This window comes from Ceratotherium simum, chromosome 16, assembly GCF_057802395.1.
Source record: "Ceratotherium simum simum isolate JZ-2026a chromosome 16, ASM5780239v1, whole genome shotgun sequence".
NCBI lineage: Eukaryota > Metazoa > Chordata > Mammalia > Perissodactyla > Rhinocerotidae > Ceratotherium > Ceratotherium simum.
The window spans coordinates 54,285,068-54,301,710 of NC_141915.1; the positions used below are offsets into that span (position 1 = coordinate 54,285,068).

At 54.4% G+C, this 16,643-nt stretch overlaps 1 protein-coding gene across 3 annotated transcripts in view; it reads right to left on the reverse strand.

Moving 5' to 3' along the window:
• Window positions 1–710: 710 nt before the first annotated feature.
• Window positions 711–16,643, reverse strand: part of SDK2 (sidekick cell adhesion molecule 2) — a 269,870-nt gene continuing 253,937 nt past the window's right edge. For all 3 annotated transcript variants that reach the window (XM_087441505.1, XM_087441506.1, XM_014789208.2), the window contains 2 exons: window positions 15,250–15,376; window positions 711–5,020 (listed from right to left, as the gene is read on the reverse strand). In XM_087441505.1, the coding sequence (XP_087297631.1) occupies window positions 4,667–5,020; window positions 15,250–15,376 (481 nt within the window). In that variant the 3' untranslated portion in view covers window positions 711–4,666. The remainder of the gene's footprint in view (window positions 5,021–15,249; window positions 15,377–16,643) is intronic.

Here is a 16,643-nt window from a genome sequence, read left to right on the forward strand (position 1 = left end):
GATTAAAATAATTTTTCCTTCACTCTCTTTCTCTTATTTGAATCCGACTTGATGTGAGAGAAATTGATGTGCTCATCAATCCAGCGATTCAAGTCCTAATTCTAAACCTGGGTGGATTAACTAGGTTAGATCCACCAAACACCACAGGGGTTCTTATGACACCAAATCACTAGGGCCTGGGGGGCTGGCTTTGTAGAAGTTAAAATAAGCACGGAGACGGAACTTGCCTGCGTGTATCAGAGAGGCTGCGTTTGTCTCTAGGCTGCTGTGGTGCAAATCCTGGCTTTTCTAACTCTCAAGGGCAAGCCACTTACATTCTCCCTGATCCAGTTTCCTTCTTTGGAGGTTGTCACAAGGATGCCATGGGTCAATCCATGTAAAGTGATTAGCACAGTGCCGGGCACAGCGTGAATGCCATACCAGGGTTAGCTATGGCTCTTAGGATTACCATTAATCATTATCATTTTCCCTCTAATTTGGCTGAGAGGTTCTTACCCCAAAAGTGTAAAATAAATAAAATAGTGCATTTAATGTGAAGGCACAGATGTCCACTCACCTATAAATTAGGACAGCAAATAAGTTGGACCCCTGACTCTCTGCAAAAGCACAGCATGGCAAACAGTGGGTGTTCGGGGAGCAGCTTGCTTGAGCATGATACGGGGGTGGGGAGTCCCCAATTACCTTCCAGGGAGGAAAAGAATGAATGTTGCTTCGAAACTCAAAAAAAAAGTTTATTTATAAAATACTGACAAGTTTGACAGGACATGGGACTTCTCGCGGTATATATTTCAAATCAATTTCTTTCTTACCTTTCATTTAAAAAATAAACCTGCTAACAAGCTATATGACATATAGATATATATATTTTTTCTTACAGATAGACACCTGCCATAATGAATACTCTCCCCATAATTTTTCATTATATCTTTTAAATCAAAAAATAAAGATTTGTGTTGGTTTTCGTTTTTGAAATCTATATGCGTAAAGAAAGGTAACACGTTTAAATGCTTTTGGTTATTCTTACGGAAACAAAGAGAAGGGGGGTGGTCCCAAGAGGGCATCTGTGCTCAGGGTGGTGGTCGGGGCTGCAGCTGGGCAGGACAGAGGCACTGGGAGCTGGCGGCTGCTGCTCAGATGGAGCTCCTTCCCCCTCTTGCCCTCCAGCCCCTCACCCAGTGTGGGCACCTTCAGATGTGCACTGTGGAAGGTGAGGGAAACCTCAGCCCAGACTTGGCTTTGGGGAGGCTCTGGCACCTTTAAAAGCTCTGCCCACGGAGGTGTGGGCAGAGAGAAGGCCTCGAGGCAGCGTGCTCCAGGCGGGGCAGCCAGAAGTGTCCTTGTTCCCTCTGAATCAGGGCAGTGTCAGGTCGGGGGACAGGAGGAGAGGCAGCCTGGGTGTGCAAACTCCCTGGAGCCCTGGGAGGAGGGTGCTTCTGGAACCCGGAGCAGCTTTTTGGTTCATCTTGGCAGTCTGCGTGGGGAGCTGATGCAAACACCAGAGGCATGGCCAGGAGGGGGAAGGGCAGCCCCGAAGCGCCAGGCGTGGGCTGCCGGGTGCAACACCAGGAGACTCCCTGAGGGCACAGCAAGGCAAAGCCAGAGGTGCCAGGTGGCGAGTGTCTTGGTGTGAACCTGCTTCAGGTGCAGGTACACGGACAAGTCAGGGAGGCCCCCTGTTACCCCTGGGCTGTGCCCACCACACCCTTCCAAGGCAGCCAGGAATCTGGGGGTGCTGGGAGCCTCCACTGCCCCAGCAGATATGTAAACAAGGGTGAAGAGATGTCCTCTTACAAATCTAGGGCTCCACAGCTGGAGACCTGGGCTTCCAGATGTGGCTGGGGTGGTGGAGGCAACACTTCAGGTGGGTGGGTGTGGACTAGAGGTGAGACTTGCACCTGGGGCTCAGCCCGCCTTCATGGGCTCGTCTAAGGGCTCTGGTTTGCACAGCGTCCTCGCCCTCTCAGACCACAGATCCCAGCCACGCCCCAAGTGGGAGTGACTCAGGCTGCCTGTGCCTCACAGAGGGACAACTCAAGCCATTGGAGGGAGTCCAAGAGGCTCTTTGCTAGCACACATGTGGATGTGCATCCTGTGCGTATCTGCATCTGTGTGTGCACGTGCGTGAGCCCAGGCGTGCACGGGCGCCATCCCGAGCGTGCACGTGTGTGTCAGCATGGGTGTGAGTGAGCACGTGGGGACGGGGAGGGTGAACATCCTAGTGCACCAGGTGATTCATAAAGGCAAAGGAAATGTGGCCTCATGTGCAATATATACACACACACACACAATGTTTTTACTCATCCCCGCTTCCCCCGCAAATCCCTCACTGGGTTAGGCTAAAATAATTCCCTAATGCAAACTGGGAACTTCCTTAAATGGTTAAACACGCGGCAGAGAGGGAAAAGGATGAGGTTGTTTAAAAAAAAAAAGATGAGAGGAAAGGAAAGACGAAGGGCAGCGTGATCACCCACAGGCAGCTGTGGATGTGCTGCCATGGAGATGCCAGACGTGAGCAGGGCAGAACCTCGGCCTGCGTCCTCCTTTGCGGGAAAGAGTGTGCTTCCCTTCCAAACCCCTTAGTGGAGAGGCCGCCGTTTAGACCCCGGAGCTGGGTCAGCCTGTCTGCTGAGCCGTCTTCTAACTTCTCCCCCTTACGTTTCGGGGGGTCTGCGTGTGTAGGGAGGAGCCCACGGCTGGGGGTGCCCTTTCCTCAGGCCCTTGGCCCTGCTTCCATCCCAGTCACCTGATTTGGGGCCAGTGGGGAGGGGTACAGGTCCTCTCTTCCCTTAGCTTGCTTCCCAAAACCTCCACTCAGGCATCCCCTAACTGTAATCCTCACCCCGCAAAACAGGCCCCAGCCCCCTCCCAGGCAGGGCCAGCAGTGTGTGTGCTTGGCACCCCCAGTGAGCGCTGTCCCCCTAAGGGGCCCCATGCTGAACAGAACGTGCCCCTGCTGGGCATCTCCTCTCCCAGAGGCAGCCGTCCGCCCCCAACCGTGGGGGTGGGCTGCTCCACAGGGCCTGCTGGGGGCACCCGGGGCGCAGGACAGCCCAGGGAATGAGAGAGAAAGGCTCCTCCCTCAACCGCTGCATCTGGAAGTCATGAGCCGATGGGAAGATCCAGGCCACCAGAAGTGGCTTTTTAAAGAACATTCCTTGGAGCAGACTGTGTGTGTAAAAGCTCTGTCTCCCGTCAGCTCTTCTTGTCCCTGGGTCCCATTTGACCTGCTCCTCCCGGCCGGCCAAGCTGTGCATCTCAGGAGCTGCGTCCAGTTTGGACGAGGCCTCTCCTTGTTCTGAGCCCTGGCTAGGCTGAGCCGAGCTTGGAAAACATTACTGGGATGGTGTTTGACTCTTTGTAACCTGGGTGCTGCGCACCCAACTGGGCAAACTTGGCCTCAGACCAGGGCCTTGGCTAGCCCTCTGGGCTCCTGTGTGCCTGTGCTTGGGAGGCAGGGAGTTTTAGAGCTGTGGGTTGAGAGCGAGGACACAGACCTGAAAGTGAGTGTCCTGTTTGGCCAGGAGGACTCAAAGGGATTTCTCTTAGAGGGGATCCCTAGATCCCTTTCTTTGCAAGTGCACGGGGTACGTGTGTGTATGTGCGTGTCAGGAGGAAGGTGTCTCTCCAGGGAGAGGGCTGTGTCTGCCATGGAGATCCCTTGCCCCTGCTTAGCTCCCCAGCCCCAGGCAAGCTGCATTTCCTTGTCTAAGTGGCTCCCTTTTCCTCTTCCTTTAAGGAGAGGGCAGGCAGTATCTGAATTAGAAGAAAGAGAAAAGTCAAAGCTTCCTTCTTACATTCCTGACTTTCTACATTATGCCCAATTATCCAGTGATGCCTGGCCAGTGCCCCTACCTCTGTTCCCCGAGTTCATCTCTCCCAGTCTGTGCTCAGGAAAGTGAATTCAAGTAAAGGGATGGCTGGGCTCAGGGGCGGGGGGACTCTCCTGCACCCCAAGGGGGCTTCTTCCTTGGATTCACAATAAAAAAGTATGTTAGGAACAAGGAGCAAGCTGGACAAATTCTCACCCTTTAGTTGTTTTCCTTTTTCTAAACAAACCAAATGCTTGGTGGGGAAGTCGATCAAGGAAAGGGGTGGTGGAGGGTGAGGAGCAGGGCAGGGGGCGGTGGACAGGGCCATCAGATGCCTGCCAGCAATGCACAGGGTGGAGGTGGGAGGGTGCAGAGAGAAGAGGTGAGCTCTGCTCCCAGGGATGCCCCCCCTTACATAGCATCAGCCAGCACTGGGCCCAGGGCTCCACACATGCTGGAAGCGGGCAGCCAGCTGGATGTCCAGAAGCTTCTTCTCCCCTCAGCCACGCCTGCCTTGCAGCCCTCCAGTCCTTTGCCTTCTCTGCCTCCCTCTCTCCAGGGGCCCCACCCACTCCATGTCCACTGCAACTGCTCCCCCAACTCGGCGCTGACTGCGAAGGAGCAGTGAACCCTACGATCTTGAGGCCGACCAACCGCTGGCCACACGTGTCTTCTCATGGTTTTCTCCTCCCTCCTTCTCAGCACCGGCTTTGCTGGCCCTGGAATCTCTGGAAAAACAAACTCAGGAGGTTAAAAGTTGACTTGGTTTCTTGGTGTTTTTGTTTTCTGGCAGGCGGTGCGGGGAGGGCTGGAGGGGGAGTTTGGTGCCATTTTTCTTTCTTTTTCCTCTTCCAACGTCAAACAAATGATGAAAATCCTGCTATAGGAGCCCGGGAGCCAGGGGCCAGGCTGCTGGCGGGACGGTAGAGGGTGCTCTGCTGACTCGGGGGGTTAGGGGGGTTTTGGGGCGTTGGGGTCCGACTGGCCTTGGGCCGAAAGAGGCTGCCCTGCTGGGCGCTGCTGCTGTTGGCGACGGTGGCATGGTCCGGCTCGCCCGAGTCGCTCTCTGTGTAGCTGTATGCCTGGACCCGCGAGATCCCCTTCTGCTGCCGCCGCCATGAGTTGTAATACGTGGGGTCGCTGATGTAGTGGTTGACAAAAGAGTGGGCCTTCTGGTGGTTCGGGTCCACCTCGTACTCACTGTCGCTTCCCTGGGAGGACAGAGAATGGGGGTGTCAGTGGCCTCATGGGGACAGGTCAGCATGGTCAGGGCTGGGAGGCACAGAGCACTGTGGTTTTTTTTTTTTTAGTTGAGAAAGATTCACTCGGAGCTAACACCTGTGCCAATCTTCCTCTATTTTGTACGTGGGTCGCTGCCACAGCACGGCTGACGAGTGGTGTAGGTCTGTGTCTGGGATCCGAACCTGTGAACCCCAGGCCACTGAAGGCCACTGAAGGCCACTGAAGTGGAGCGCATGAACTTAACCACTACGCCACAGGGATGCCCCAAGAGCACTGTGGTTTGAATCTCCGCTTGGCCTCTTCCAAGCCCTGGACTGGGGGCACCTCAGCCCCTCACTGCCGAGGGGTATAACGGCCTCTTACGCCCACCTTTGCTTCCTTCAGAGCACATCATGGATATGAAGCGTCTACCACAGTGTTGGCACACAGCCTGATAGGAATCCCAAGACCTGAGTTCTAAGTTGTTTAAAATTGAGGTGAAATTCACATAACGTAAAGTTAACCATTTAAAAATGTATGATTCAGTGGCATTTAGTACATTCACAAAGTTGTGCAACCATCACCTCTGTTTAGTTCCAAAACACTTTCATCCCCCCAAAGTAAAACACTGTCCCCACTGAGCAGGCACTCCCCATCACCCCCGACCCCAGCAGCAACCACCAATAGCAATCCACTTTTGGTTTCTATGGATCTACCTCTTCTGGGTATTTCATACAAATGGAATCACACAATATGTGACTTTGGTGTCTGGCTTCTTTCACTTAGCAGAATGTTTTCCAGGTTGAATTAATCACGCTACTTTATTTTCTGTATTTCTGATGCTTTGACATCTGGGGCCTTGCTGACCCCAGAGGGACTGCCCCTCCCGGGGCCTGTCAATTCTTAGAGAGCGTAAGCGGCCTTTCATATCCAGAGCCCACACGCCCACCACCTCCTCTAATGGGCTCTCACACAGGGACCCATGATCCCCTGTCCCCAATCACCCCAGGGCCAGGTACCAGACAACTGGGGACAGCTACACTGCAGAGCCCACTGAATATATTTAAACTAGCCTAAGCCTGCTTCCCCTGCCCGCCTTTCCTGTGGAAACCACAATAAAGGCTCCTCTCCACGTTTCCTCCGGCTCCCTCTGCCTTCTGCCCCACCCTGGTGCTTCCCCATGTGGCCCCTCTTGTTGGGACCGTGAGTGACAAACTGTCTTTTCAATGGCAGTCATCTCCTGATCTGTCGACCTCACCATTCCTGAGCGATCACAAAACCTACACTTTGAAACAGAGGTTCACGCACGATATACTGAGTTTCAATCCTGCTCCAGCCTCTGACATCGCGTGACTGGGGCCAAAGCCAGGGCCAGATTATAAGACCTTTAGAGGCTCCTGGCACTGAACAAATGCTGCTGCTCGCCCATTGTGATCCAGAATAAGAGCAGCACTCAGTTACAAAACAAGCATGAGAAAAACATCAACGAAAGTTCTCAATTTTCACACGATGACCACCCTGAAGCTGTTAAAAGAAGTATAACATATTACATTATTCTTAAAATCGTTGGTGCTTTTGTGCTTTATCTGCCTATTGGGGAAATCAGCATGAGACAAGAGTCAATCTGCATTGTCAAATAAAATAGCATTCAGATCTGAATTGTGGAGCTAAAAATATCGTGCGCCCCTCCCCCACCCCAAGCTGCCAGCAATGTTTTGAGAACTAATAAGACAACAGATGGGAACGCCCTCAGAACTCTCTGGAAGAGATGCACTCTGATTTTAGCGAAGAGTACACTCTCTACAAAATACAGCTCAGGAGACCCTGCTCAGGTGGCCTCATCTCTGCCCGGCTAATACATGCTGGGAGGCAGCAAATTTTATCAATCTAAGTAAAACATACTTTGGGAAAAGAATGGCAGCAAGAAAACCCAGTGAGCTCAATACAAATGAGTCTGCGATGATGAGCTGTGTCCTGCTTTACAGGTAAGGAAAGTGGAGAGCTGACCTCGCCCGAAGGGTCTGAGCGATGGGAAATGTAACATGCACTTGTTCTCAGGAACTCAGTCCTTTATGGCATCCAGACCCTCAAGAGAAATAGGTACAATGTACAGAACTATCATGATACCAGCTCCCAGAGCAGGTGCTCTGCCAGACAGCAGGAAATGCTGACTTGCGTTCCTGTATTTAACGTTGACACCTCTGTGCTGTAGCTACTGCTGTTACATGAGTTCTGATGAGAACACCAGTACAGAGAGGTGAGGGTTTTTCGCCCAAGGAAATAATGAGCTGGGCTTGAACTCAGATCTGCCTGATTTTCCAAAGCCCACACAAGCGCTTAACTCCTACACTCCTGCCTAGGCGTCACAAGATGGGTATGAGAGCCCCTCTGCCCTCCCAGTGGGGATTAATCCTCCCTAGTCTGGCCCCTCTGCTCCTCCTCCTCACCCCTCCACAGCCCCAGTGCTCTCCTCATCGCCGCCCTGGCAGACACCCCCAGGACCTCAATCTTCTTGGCAGGCAGAGCTGGCTGCCCAAGACAATGGAAAGTCCCTCTCCTGGTCTCCCCATGACGCAACGCAGCACAATACAAGCCCCTTTCTTTGCCTACTGCCCAGCTGCTGGCTCAGGAGGCAACAAAGGGGCCGCACAGATCAGAGGGTTCCATATGCCAAGAGCAGGGCAGGGGCTGAGGGGTGGGCACCTGATGCCTTGGGCTGCGGTGAGGCTGGCCCAGAGGCAGAAGTCTGAGCAAGGTGTAGTGTGGTGGATACCATGAGGCAGGAGGCTGGGGTTCCCGGCCCAGGAGCACTGAGGGTCTGTGAGTGTGCGGGGTGACAGAGGGGTGCCCCACAGTTTCCCCTACAGGTTAGGTCTCTCCAGGAGGGCACCTGCTAACTGGCTGCATAGTTGTCAACATCATTGCTAGAGGTTCTAGAACTTGGCTAGCCCCAGGTCTCAGCCTTGGGGAGAAATCCCCAAATCAGTGTGGGCCCATCCCAGAGCGAATGAGTCTCTGGGGTAGAAGGTGACCATGGCACAGTGAAGTTCCGGCTCTGTCCCTTACCAGCTAGGTAAGTTTAGACCCATGACTCAGCCTCTCTCAGCCTCAGTATCCTTGTCTGTAAAATGGGTAGATCCCTGCAGATCACAGGGTGAACTGAGCTAACATATGAGAGAATGCTGTAAAGGTATTATTAGGGAGAGAATGAGAGTGGGTTTGGGTGGGAGGGGGCCTTGAACCCCCCTAGGAGGGATCAGAAGGGGCCAGGGGATGGGGGAGGCTGACAGTGCTCAGATAGCTGAGAAGGGAGAGGCCCCTTGTCCCCTCAACCTCCCCCGTCCAGAGTGAGGCACAACTGGGTGGGGAATGGGTCTCCCTGGCCCTTCTGGGGGTCAAGATCCCAAAGCCTCTTCATCCAAATTATTACAGTCCCCAAACGAAGCCAGCGCTGTGGGAGGAGAAGGCGAGTTAGAGTCTGCCCCTCCCCCCGCTCTCAGAAGCCAAAGGAGGGGGTCTTTGCATCAGCGACGGCTCTCCCTCCTCCATCTCCGTGAACATCTGTTTCTTTTCTGGGTGGGGGTGGGGTGAGAAGAGAATAAAGAAAGCGAGAGGGGCCAGGGGCTCCCATTCAGGCTTTCAACTCTCGCAGGCCCTCGGTAATTGAATGCAGCTTCCCGGTAACCGGCCCAGCACAAAGGGGGCCTTTCACGGGCAGTCCCGCCAGGCCGCCAGGCAATCAGGCGACGGCTTCAGCTCCCGGGCCTCTTAACAGCTCCTCAAAGCTACTCAATCAGCAATTACCGGGGCCTGGGGAGCGGGGCGCAGACTCCAGGCCTGGCGGTGGGAGCAGGGAGGGGGCCAGCGGGAGGGAGGACCCCGAGAAAAGACGCGAACAAAAGAGGGAGCAAAGGAAAGCCTTTTGCTTTTCCGTTCATTTCTAGAGGCAGGGACTCTTGCCCCATGCTCAGCAGACGATGGGGTGGGCGCGTCCTGGGCTTGAGTGTCGAGACCCCGGGGCCAGGCAGGGCGCCCTCATTCTGTTGCATCTCACAAAGTCTGGCAGGAATGTGTTGCCCCAGATGACAGGAGGTCACCCCGTGCAACTCCTCTGGGGCCTGGAAGCTGGAGCCCCTCCATCATCTGCGGTCCCAGGGGCTCTGCACTGAGTCTAGCCTGAAGCCCAGCCATGCACTGGTCCCTGTGGATCCTAGCCGGGCCTCTCCTGCAGGGGCTGCAGCCTCCTGGGGATTTGATGTAGGGTGGGGGGATGTGCTAAGTGTCTCCCTCACTGGACACCCCCTTGAGGCACAATTTTATCAGGGCTCTAGGCTCCCTGTGCTAAAACAGCTGAAATCTCCCAGGAATGTCCTTTGACAATCGTCTGCTCAGACACAATGTCACACATGCTAACGGTGCCCTTACAGGTCAAGTGACAGCCAGTGTGCGCCCGCCCTCACCTGTCAGAGATGCCTGTGGTCAGGGGCCACCCTGGAGGTCACTGGGGTAGGGGGTGCGGTCGGGGTCAGTGATGGCCTCTCTCCTTCAATCTCCCCTCTGTGCCGGGCAGCTGGGAGAGGCCAGGCTGCAGCAGACATGGCCCTCAGAGCCAGCTGGGCCTAGAGTTGAATCCCTGCTGCCAGTACTTCTGAGCTCTGTGACCAAAGGCTTGCTGCTTGACTTCTCTGAGCCTCAGTTTCCCCAACTGTTAAATGGGGGTCTTCCCACGTGTGCAGTGGGGCGAGTAGATGTTAAATGAGAACATGTAAAGCACAGGCCTTGGGACAGAACAGGGGCCCAGTGTGAAGCTTTGCCTCCTCCTCCCTGAGCGCTCTCTGCCCTGCCTGTAGCGTGTTGCTAGCGGGGCACAAGCTTGGGCTTCCCAGGCCTGTGTGGGTCAGGCTAAGGAGGAGCAGGCTAAGATTCCCCGGGCCTCGCTGAGTCTATTAGATGCATGGCCCAACCTGACAGACAAGAGGTAAACTCTGATACAAGATCAGAGACACTCAGCAGAGGGCAGGTGCCGACAGACCACCACCACCACTCAGCCAAACGCAAACCCACACTGCTCCCCTCTATGCACCTCCCAGTCTTGCTCACACTTCCAGGCCAGCCACCTCTTCCAGGCAGCCCTCCGCGAGCCTCCAGGGGGATGTGACCTTCCCTAGGACTCCTCACAGTGCTTCATCTGCCCTGCACTACGGGAAACAGGAAGCCTTTGTTTGCCACTTTCCTCCTGAAGTTAGTTACTGTGGTGCCATAATATTTTAATGAGAAATGAAAACGTGATTATTTGTACACATGTGGTCTTCCCTCACAGATCATAACACACCATAATGTAACATTCATAAGACTCGGGCTTACTCAGTACTGTAGTCGCCACATGTAACAGTGCCTGTACTGTTCAGTGGGTACAGAACAAATAGCTGTTGAATCAATGCACCAAGGAAGGAATGAATGGGCTCCTTGGAGGGCAAAACCAGCACTTACCCCTCCCAGGGCCCAATCCGTGTGTGGCACCCAGTAGGTGTGCAGGGGGACCAGAGGCGGGGCCTAGGCTCATTGTGGGGGCTCCCCTTTTCACCCTTCTCCTTGTCTTTACCTGAAAACAGCAATCAGGCCACCAGGCCTCCCAGGGGGCTCTGAGGATTTAGTGGTGCGGTTCTCAAACAATCCTTAGAGTCATTCCTGGCTCATAGCAAGGGCTCCACGAATGTTCACTGTTACGACTGGGTGCTCAATAAATATTATATAAACTCTCATTTGTCCTGCATCTTTTCTTACTTTTTCACATAGGCTTAATTCCATTCTAATGAGCTGAATTATCTGTGCCTATCACAAAAAACTGAATATCAATTCGAAGAGGCTTGCCATTGGCTTGGAATTTTCTTCTCCATTGAGATTTACTTGTGTGCAACTATGTGATTTTTCTACCAAACGTGGGCTCTTACTTTGAAAATGGAGTTGGAATGCGGCCATGCTTTGTTTTCAGAAGTTCCATCAAACGAACCACGGGCTCTTTAAACCCCAGACTTCGTATGTCCCCCTGCCTGGGACGCCCTTCTCCAGCACCTCTCCGTGTGCAGGTCCCCCCCAACCTTTGTGCCCTCTGGGGAGAGCCTGCCCCCTCCTCCTCTAGCCTTCCCCCATAGCCCCGCTATGGCCTTTCTCACATCGTATCATGTGTGTTTGTTTATGAGTAACATGGACTTTTTGTTTATTACCATATCACAGAGAAACGGCTGGGCAGATTTCTGCCAGTTTTGAAGAGTGAGTTCTGGGTGGTCTGACGTAGAATATAAACCAGGCGGCATATGCAAAATTCACTCTTGGAGGACCTGGGGCGCGGGGGACTTCAAAAAGACAGGCAGTCATTCTCCAGAGCAGCTGAAACTGAGGGGCCGGCCTGTGTGGCTGCTGGCCTGTAGGGATATGCCCTTGTAGACACCAACATGGACAGGAAGACCAACAGCGGCTCCACCATAAGCTCCAAATTGAAAGTCACGATGGTGGACGCTCTACACTCCAGACACTGACGTGTAGTCGAGTGAGTCGTGAAAGGATTTGCTTATTTATGCTTGTAACAAGAGGGAGGCCAGCTGCTCTGTCTCCAAGTCTGTGCCCTGCAGCCCACTGGGAGCTCCTAGGAGGCAGGGCCATGTCTCCATCACCTCCATGTCCTCAGAGTGCAGACTCAAGACACAAGCATTGAGAAGTCAGCGTCCGCCCCCCGCTGCACCCACCAGAGCTGCCCTCACCATCCTGGGTACATGCTGACATCCAGGCCTCCTTAGCGGTTAAGGCACAAACTCCAATCTGACGCCAGACACACAGAGGAGAGGCCTCTGGCTGAAGCAGGGTCCTGCCAGCCTCTTGCCGAACCAGGCATAACCCTGTACTTGCAGAATCACGGAGCAGTCTGCTTGGGGTTTTCTTGGGGACACTTATGGGCTCTGGAGCGGTGGCTTTTTACCAACACGTAATGGAAGCAATTCAACATTTTAACAATGGAACGTTTAGTAAGAGCACAGCATACCAGTGCCCTGGGACTGTGGGGACACAGGCGACTGATGGCTGAACATTCTCAGGGTCTTCCTGGGCTCTTTCATCTCTGAAGACGCCAATGCTCCGGCAAATCCTCCCGGATCCTAGACTACCTGCAGTGACCCTAAAGCCAACTGCCTGGTTTTCAAGAACAATTCTAGAGCAAACAGACCCAAGTGACCTGATTGCCTTTTCCAGGCCCCTGTGATGACTCCATCTCCCTAATGTCCTCCTTGTCACAGCCCTCTGGAAGGACAGGACTCCACGTGGTGTGGGTGAGGGCTGTGAAGGACTCCCCAGCCCAGAGTCAGTAATGGGCAGAGCTGGGACTCAAGTCCAGGGCCACGCACTGACCACAACGATGCTTTTCACAGGAGTGTCTCCCCTTCAGAGCAGCCCTCTGATGGGGCTGCACAGTCACCCCAGCAATCCATTGCTCAAAGCTGCTGGGGTCTCTTAGGAACAACTTCAGTGTCTGTAGCACTTTCCTCTGAGTGTCTGTCTTTATCATTTGAAAACGGCTAGAGTTTTTTTCTTTTTAGAAAATGCACAGTTACTTGTTCTCAGGAGCGTCTCATCAGCCGGTTCTGAAGGCTTTTCCAGAAAGGTCTGCGGTGAGGGCAATATCACCGGATTCAAGTCAGGGTAGGACTGAGGGGCTCTGCCATCAGAAGTCCTGTGTGCAGGATCTGGCCCTGCAGCTTGGGAGCCGGGATCCCAGGTTTGTACTTTCTGGCCATTGGACCTGAGCCAACCCACTTAAGCCTCAGTTTCCCCATCTGTACAAAACAGGTGACACTAATACCTGCCTTGGAGGGTCGCTGTGATGCTTTTATAAAGTGGTGAGGCATGTGGGATGCTGAGCGCAGCCCCTGGGGATGTGGCTGTTGTCATCTGTGCTACTTTGAAGGGCCTCAGCTCTTTGAATGTGTGAGTTCTGGTGCTGGTCAACAAGGAGTAACTTTACAACCACGAATCTTTGTTTTTCTATCCTGCTGACCATACTTGGTCTGGAGTTGGCTCAGCTTGACTGGCTTCCCCAATGACCCTACATGCTTTCAACAAATATGTATGGAGGGCCCATGGACCAGGCGCTGTGCAGAACACTGGGGATGCAACAGTGATCAGAACTGTCATAAGTCCCTGCCTTCATGGAACTTAGCTTTCAGAGTAAATAAACCCAACTCAACCCAAATGAGCCCCAAATCAAATCCTGCACCATCCTAAACTCTACAGGTGAGCTGCAGGCCTGGGCTGTGGTCCACTGCCCTCCGAAGGGAGTGTGAGCATTCTGCTGTGACAACTGACCTCTGGAACCAGGAAGCCTCCTCTCTCTAGAGTATGTGCTCCTGGGCTGACTGCTTCCAGGTTGCTATGGAAATAGTGTTCAAGTGATGGGTTTGTTTTGAACAAATGAGACCAACCGCTAAGTGGAGGATTCCGGGTACTCTACCCGCCCTGGGGGTAACTTCTGAAGTAGGATGGTCTTGGGATAGGGATTCTTCTCCCAGCGACTTCTTCAAGGCTGGGGTCCTGGCGTGGCCTCAGAGACCAGCTCTGCGTCCTGTGTGAGGGACCTCCAGACTCAGGCAGGGATGGCCACGAAAAGCTCTGGAGACGTCGGCCAATATGTTCTGCACTTGGAGGGCTTGCTCTCTGAAGGGTCGACGCTCAGCCAGTGAGGGTGGATTGACAATGCCCTCTGCACAAGGTCAAGGAGGCTGACCAGAGCAACACAGGGAGCCCCTTCCGCTGGCCACCACCTTCGCTCTCTGTAGACAGGAGCGCGGCTTAAGTAGCCCTTTGTTCCAGCCACACGGGCAGAGGGAGGCCCTTTATCTTTTTGAATTTTACCTTGAGTGCCTAGAATCTAACTGCTCATTACCATCTTTGGGGAGAAAGAAAGAAAAACCGTGCTTCAGGGAAGCATGGCCTTGCAAGTCCCCAGTATGTACGTGGCTGCAAAGAGTTAAATACTTACAACAAGATGGCATAACCTGAATCATGTGAGTCCCTGTGCAAGCCAGCCTAAGTTGGTGTCTCTGTCTCTGCCAGCTCTGAGCTGGGGTGTTAGCTCCAGCCTTCTCGGCTCTGCCAAGCCCGTCAGTAACCCTGGAGCTGAACAAAACAGCAGCGAGAGAGAGGCCCTCGGTCCACAGGGCCCACAACTGGATCCCAGGCTTGCTGGCACCTCCCACATAGCGGACAGCCCTGCTCTGCGCTGGCACCTCTTCCTTCTCGTCCTCTCCCAGCACTGGGCAGAAAGGTCCAGGGCGTGGGACACAGTGGCCTTTCGTGGCTCCTCCCTCAGCAACCATCACGCTTGGCCAAGGCTGAGAGGGCTGGGGAGGTAGGCTGCAACATCACATCACTGGAATGCACTCAACCCCCTCTCCCCATAGCCTGGGACAGCGTCCACATGGCCCACCTAACGGCAGCCTCTCCAAAGCTCTGTGTCTGCCGGAGGCACCATCCCCTTCTTAATATAAGAGCCGACATCTATTGAACGGCTGCTGTGCGCCAGGCCCTGTGCTAAACTTCTCTGTGCCTAATCTCAGTGAGTCCTCCCTACTGCCCCATAAGAGAGCCTATTATTAACCCCGCCCATTCTACAGATGGGGAAACTAAGGCTCAAAGAGGTTACCTACCACACCCAGGATGCCACAGCCCATAGACTGCAGAGCCATGATTCAAATCAGGTCCAAACCTCCAAAGTGTAACACCTCCATGGTCTACACTGCTTCTCATCCTTGGGGCTCCAGGGCACTCAGCTGTCTATTTCTGGAGCTCATTCTGACCTGACTAGCTAAGTTTAGCAGTTCTCGGGGCTCTGGCAAAGCAGGGCTGCTGTGTCAAGCTCCCTCTCCTTGCCTTCATGTTCCTTTGCAGGCCAGAGCTACTGAGTGACTGAGCATGTGGGGTGACTCCGAAAAGTCCAGAGGCCCATGCTCTTGGGGAGATGTTATGTGATCAAGGCTACAGGGACCCCATGACCCCTGGGAGCAAACCCTGAGCAGAGCTAGGGAGGTGGCAGCTGGCCCACGTACGACTTCTGGATAGTTTCCTGGGGCCCCGTAGTCTTTATGGCCCCATGAAGGAAAGGAGGGAAGGAAGCCCATGTGATGGGGGCTGCTCCACTCCCCTCTCCGGGGCACCTGGCCCTCCTGCCCCTCACCTGAGAGTCGGAGACTTCTGAGGGCTTCTCCGTCAGGCTGCTGCTCTCTGCCGGGATGAGGTCATTGTACTTGGTGACATCCTCGTCGGAGTAGTGGAGGCTGCCCGGGCTGGGCCGGGGAGGAGACCTAGAGAGAGTAGGGTGAGGCTGAGAGACGGCGTCACTCAGAGCAGCCTCCCCAGGCTGGAGAGGCCACAGCGAGGCCTGGAGGAGCACAGGTCCTCAGATCCCTCCATCCTATGTTCCTCCTTCCCACGTCTGCTCTCCACAGGCCTGGGCCTTAGAGAGCGGGCCTTGGGATCACACGGTGGTGCAGGTTACCAAACAGTTTGAGCCCCACTGACCTCCTGAGTCAGGATCTCAGGCGAGGCCTGGACACCTGCCCTGGAGCTGAGCTCCCATGTGGTTCTAAACTCACAAAGTGAGCTTTACAGAATCAACACAAAGCGGGAGCAGAAAAAGGAAAACCACTGCCTCCCTCCGTCCCGCCCTGCTCTGAGACCAGAGTTGTTTCCAGGGGAACAAGTCACGCCCTACCTTTAAAAACTCAGCCCTAGAGAAAGCTGTGCACTGGCGAGTTAGAGCCCAGCTCTGAGTCATCTGAACACCCAGGATGGCGCCTCGGGCCCTCCGCCCACCATGGGTGCCTACAGGCTGGAGGCGAGGGCCGTGCTCCCCTGAGCCACGTGAGCTGAGGGGGAGGGCCGTGGGCAGGGCAGCGGCCAGCTAGGCTCCCGGGGGCGCTGGGCAGGTGGCTGGGGTCCTCCACGGCTCTGCCTTGTTTGTGTCTCCTCAGGACAGGGTGCAACGGGGGCACCATCAATGGCCTGATGCCCCGAGATCTGCCCTGCCCCCTCCAGGAAGGTTTTCTGGAACTGAGGCCCTGAACCCCAGCTGTCCCGCACAGGGGCTGGCGGCGGTTTGCTGCAGAAATGCTGCTCTGAGAATAAGCCAGTGGCCTGGGAATATGTCACAAGGAACCCCCTGCTGCCTCCAACCTCTTCTACTCTATCTACATTGATTTTATGCCCATCAACAGAGCTGCATCTTCAAACTACTTAAAAATAAAACAATAACAGTACCAGCAGCTGCTTCATGTAGGTGAGACAGGCAAATACACGACACCGAGAGGAGGGAGAAAATGGGGTCCCAGGCTAAGGCTGTCTTGGCGACATGCAGGGTGAGTGGGGGGCTGACGGTGTCACCGTGGCTGGCTCAGGCCCCTGGAGGCTGGGGCAGGTTTGGTGTCAACGGGATTTCTGTGTATACACAGCAGTGTAGGGGACACGTGGGGGCTGCAGCGTGTATACACTGTGGGTGTGAGAGGCAGGCGAGGCCAGACTGTCGGTGAAACGCCCCCTTGTTCCATGTGGCAGGGCCCTGGAGCCAGCCTG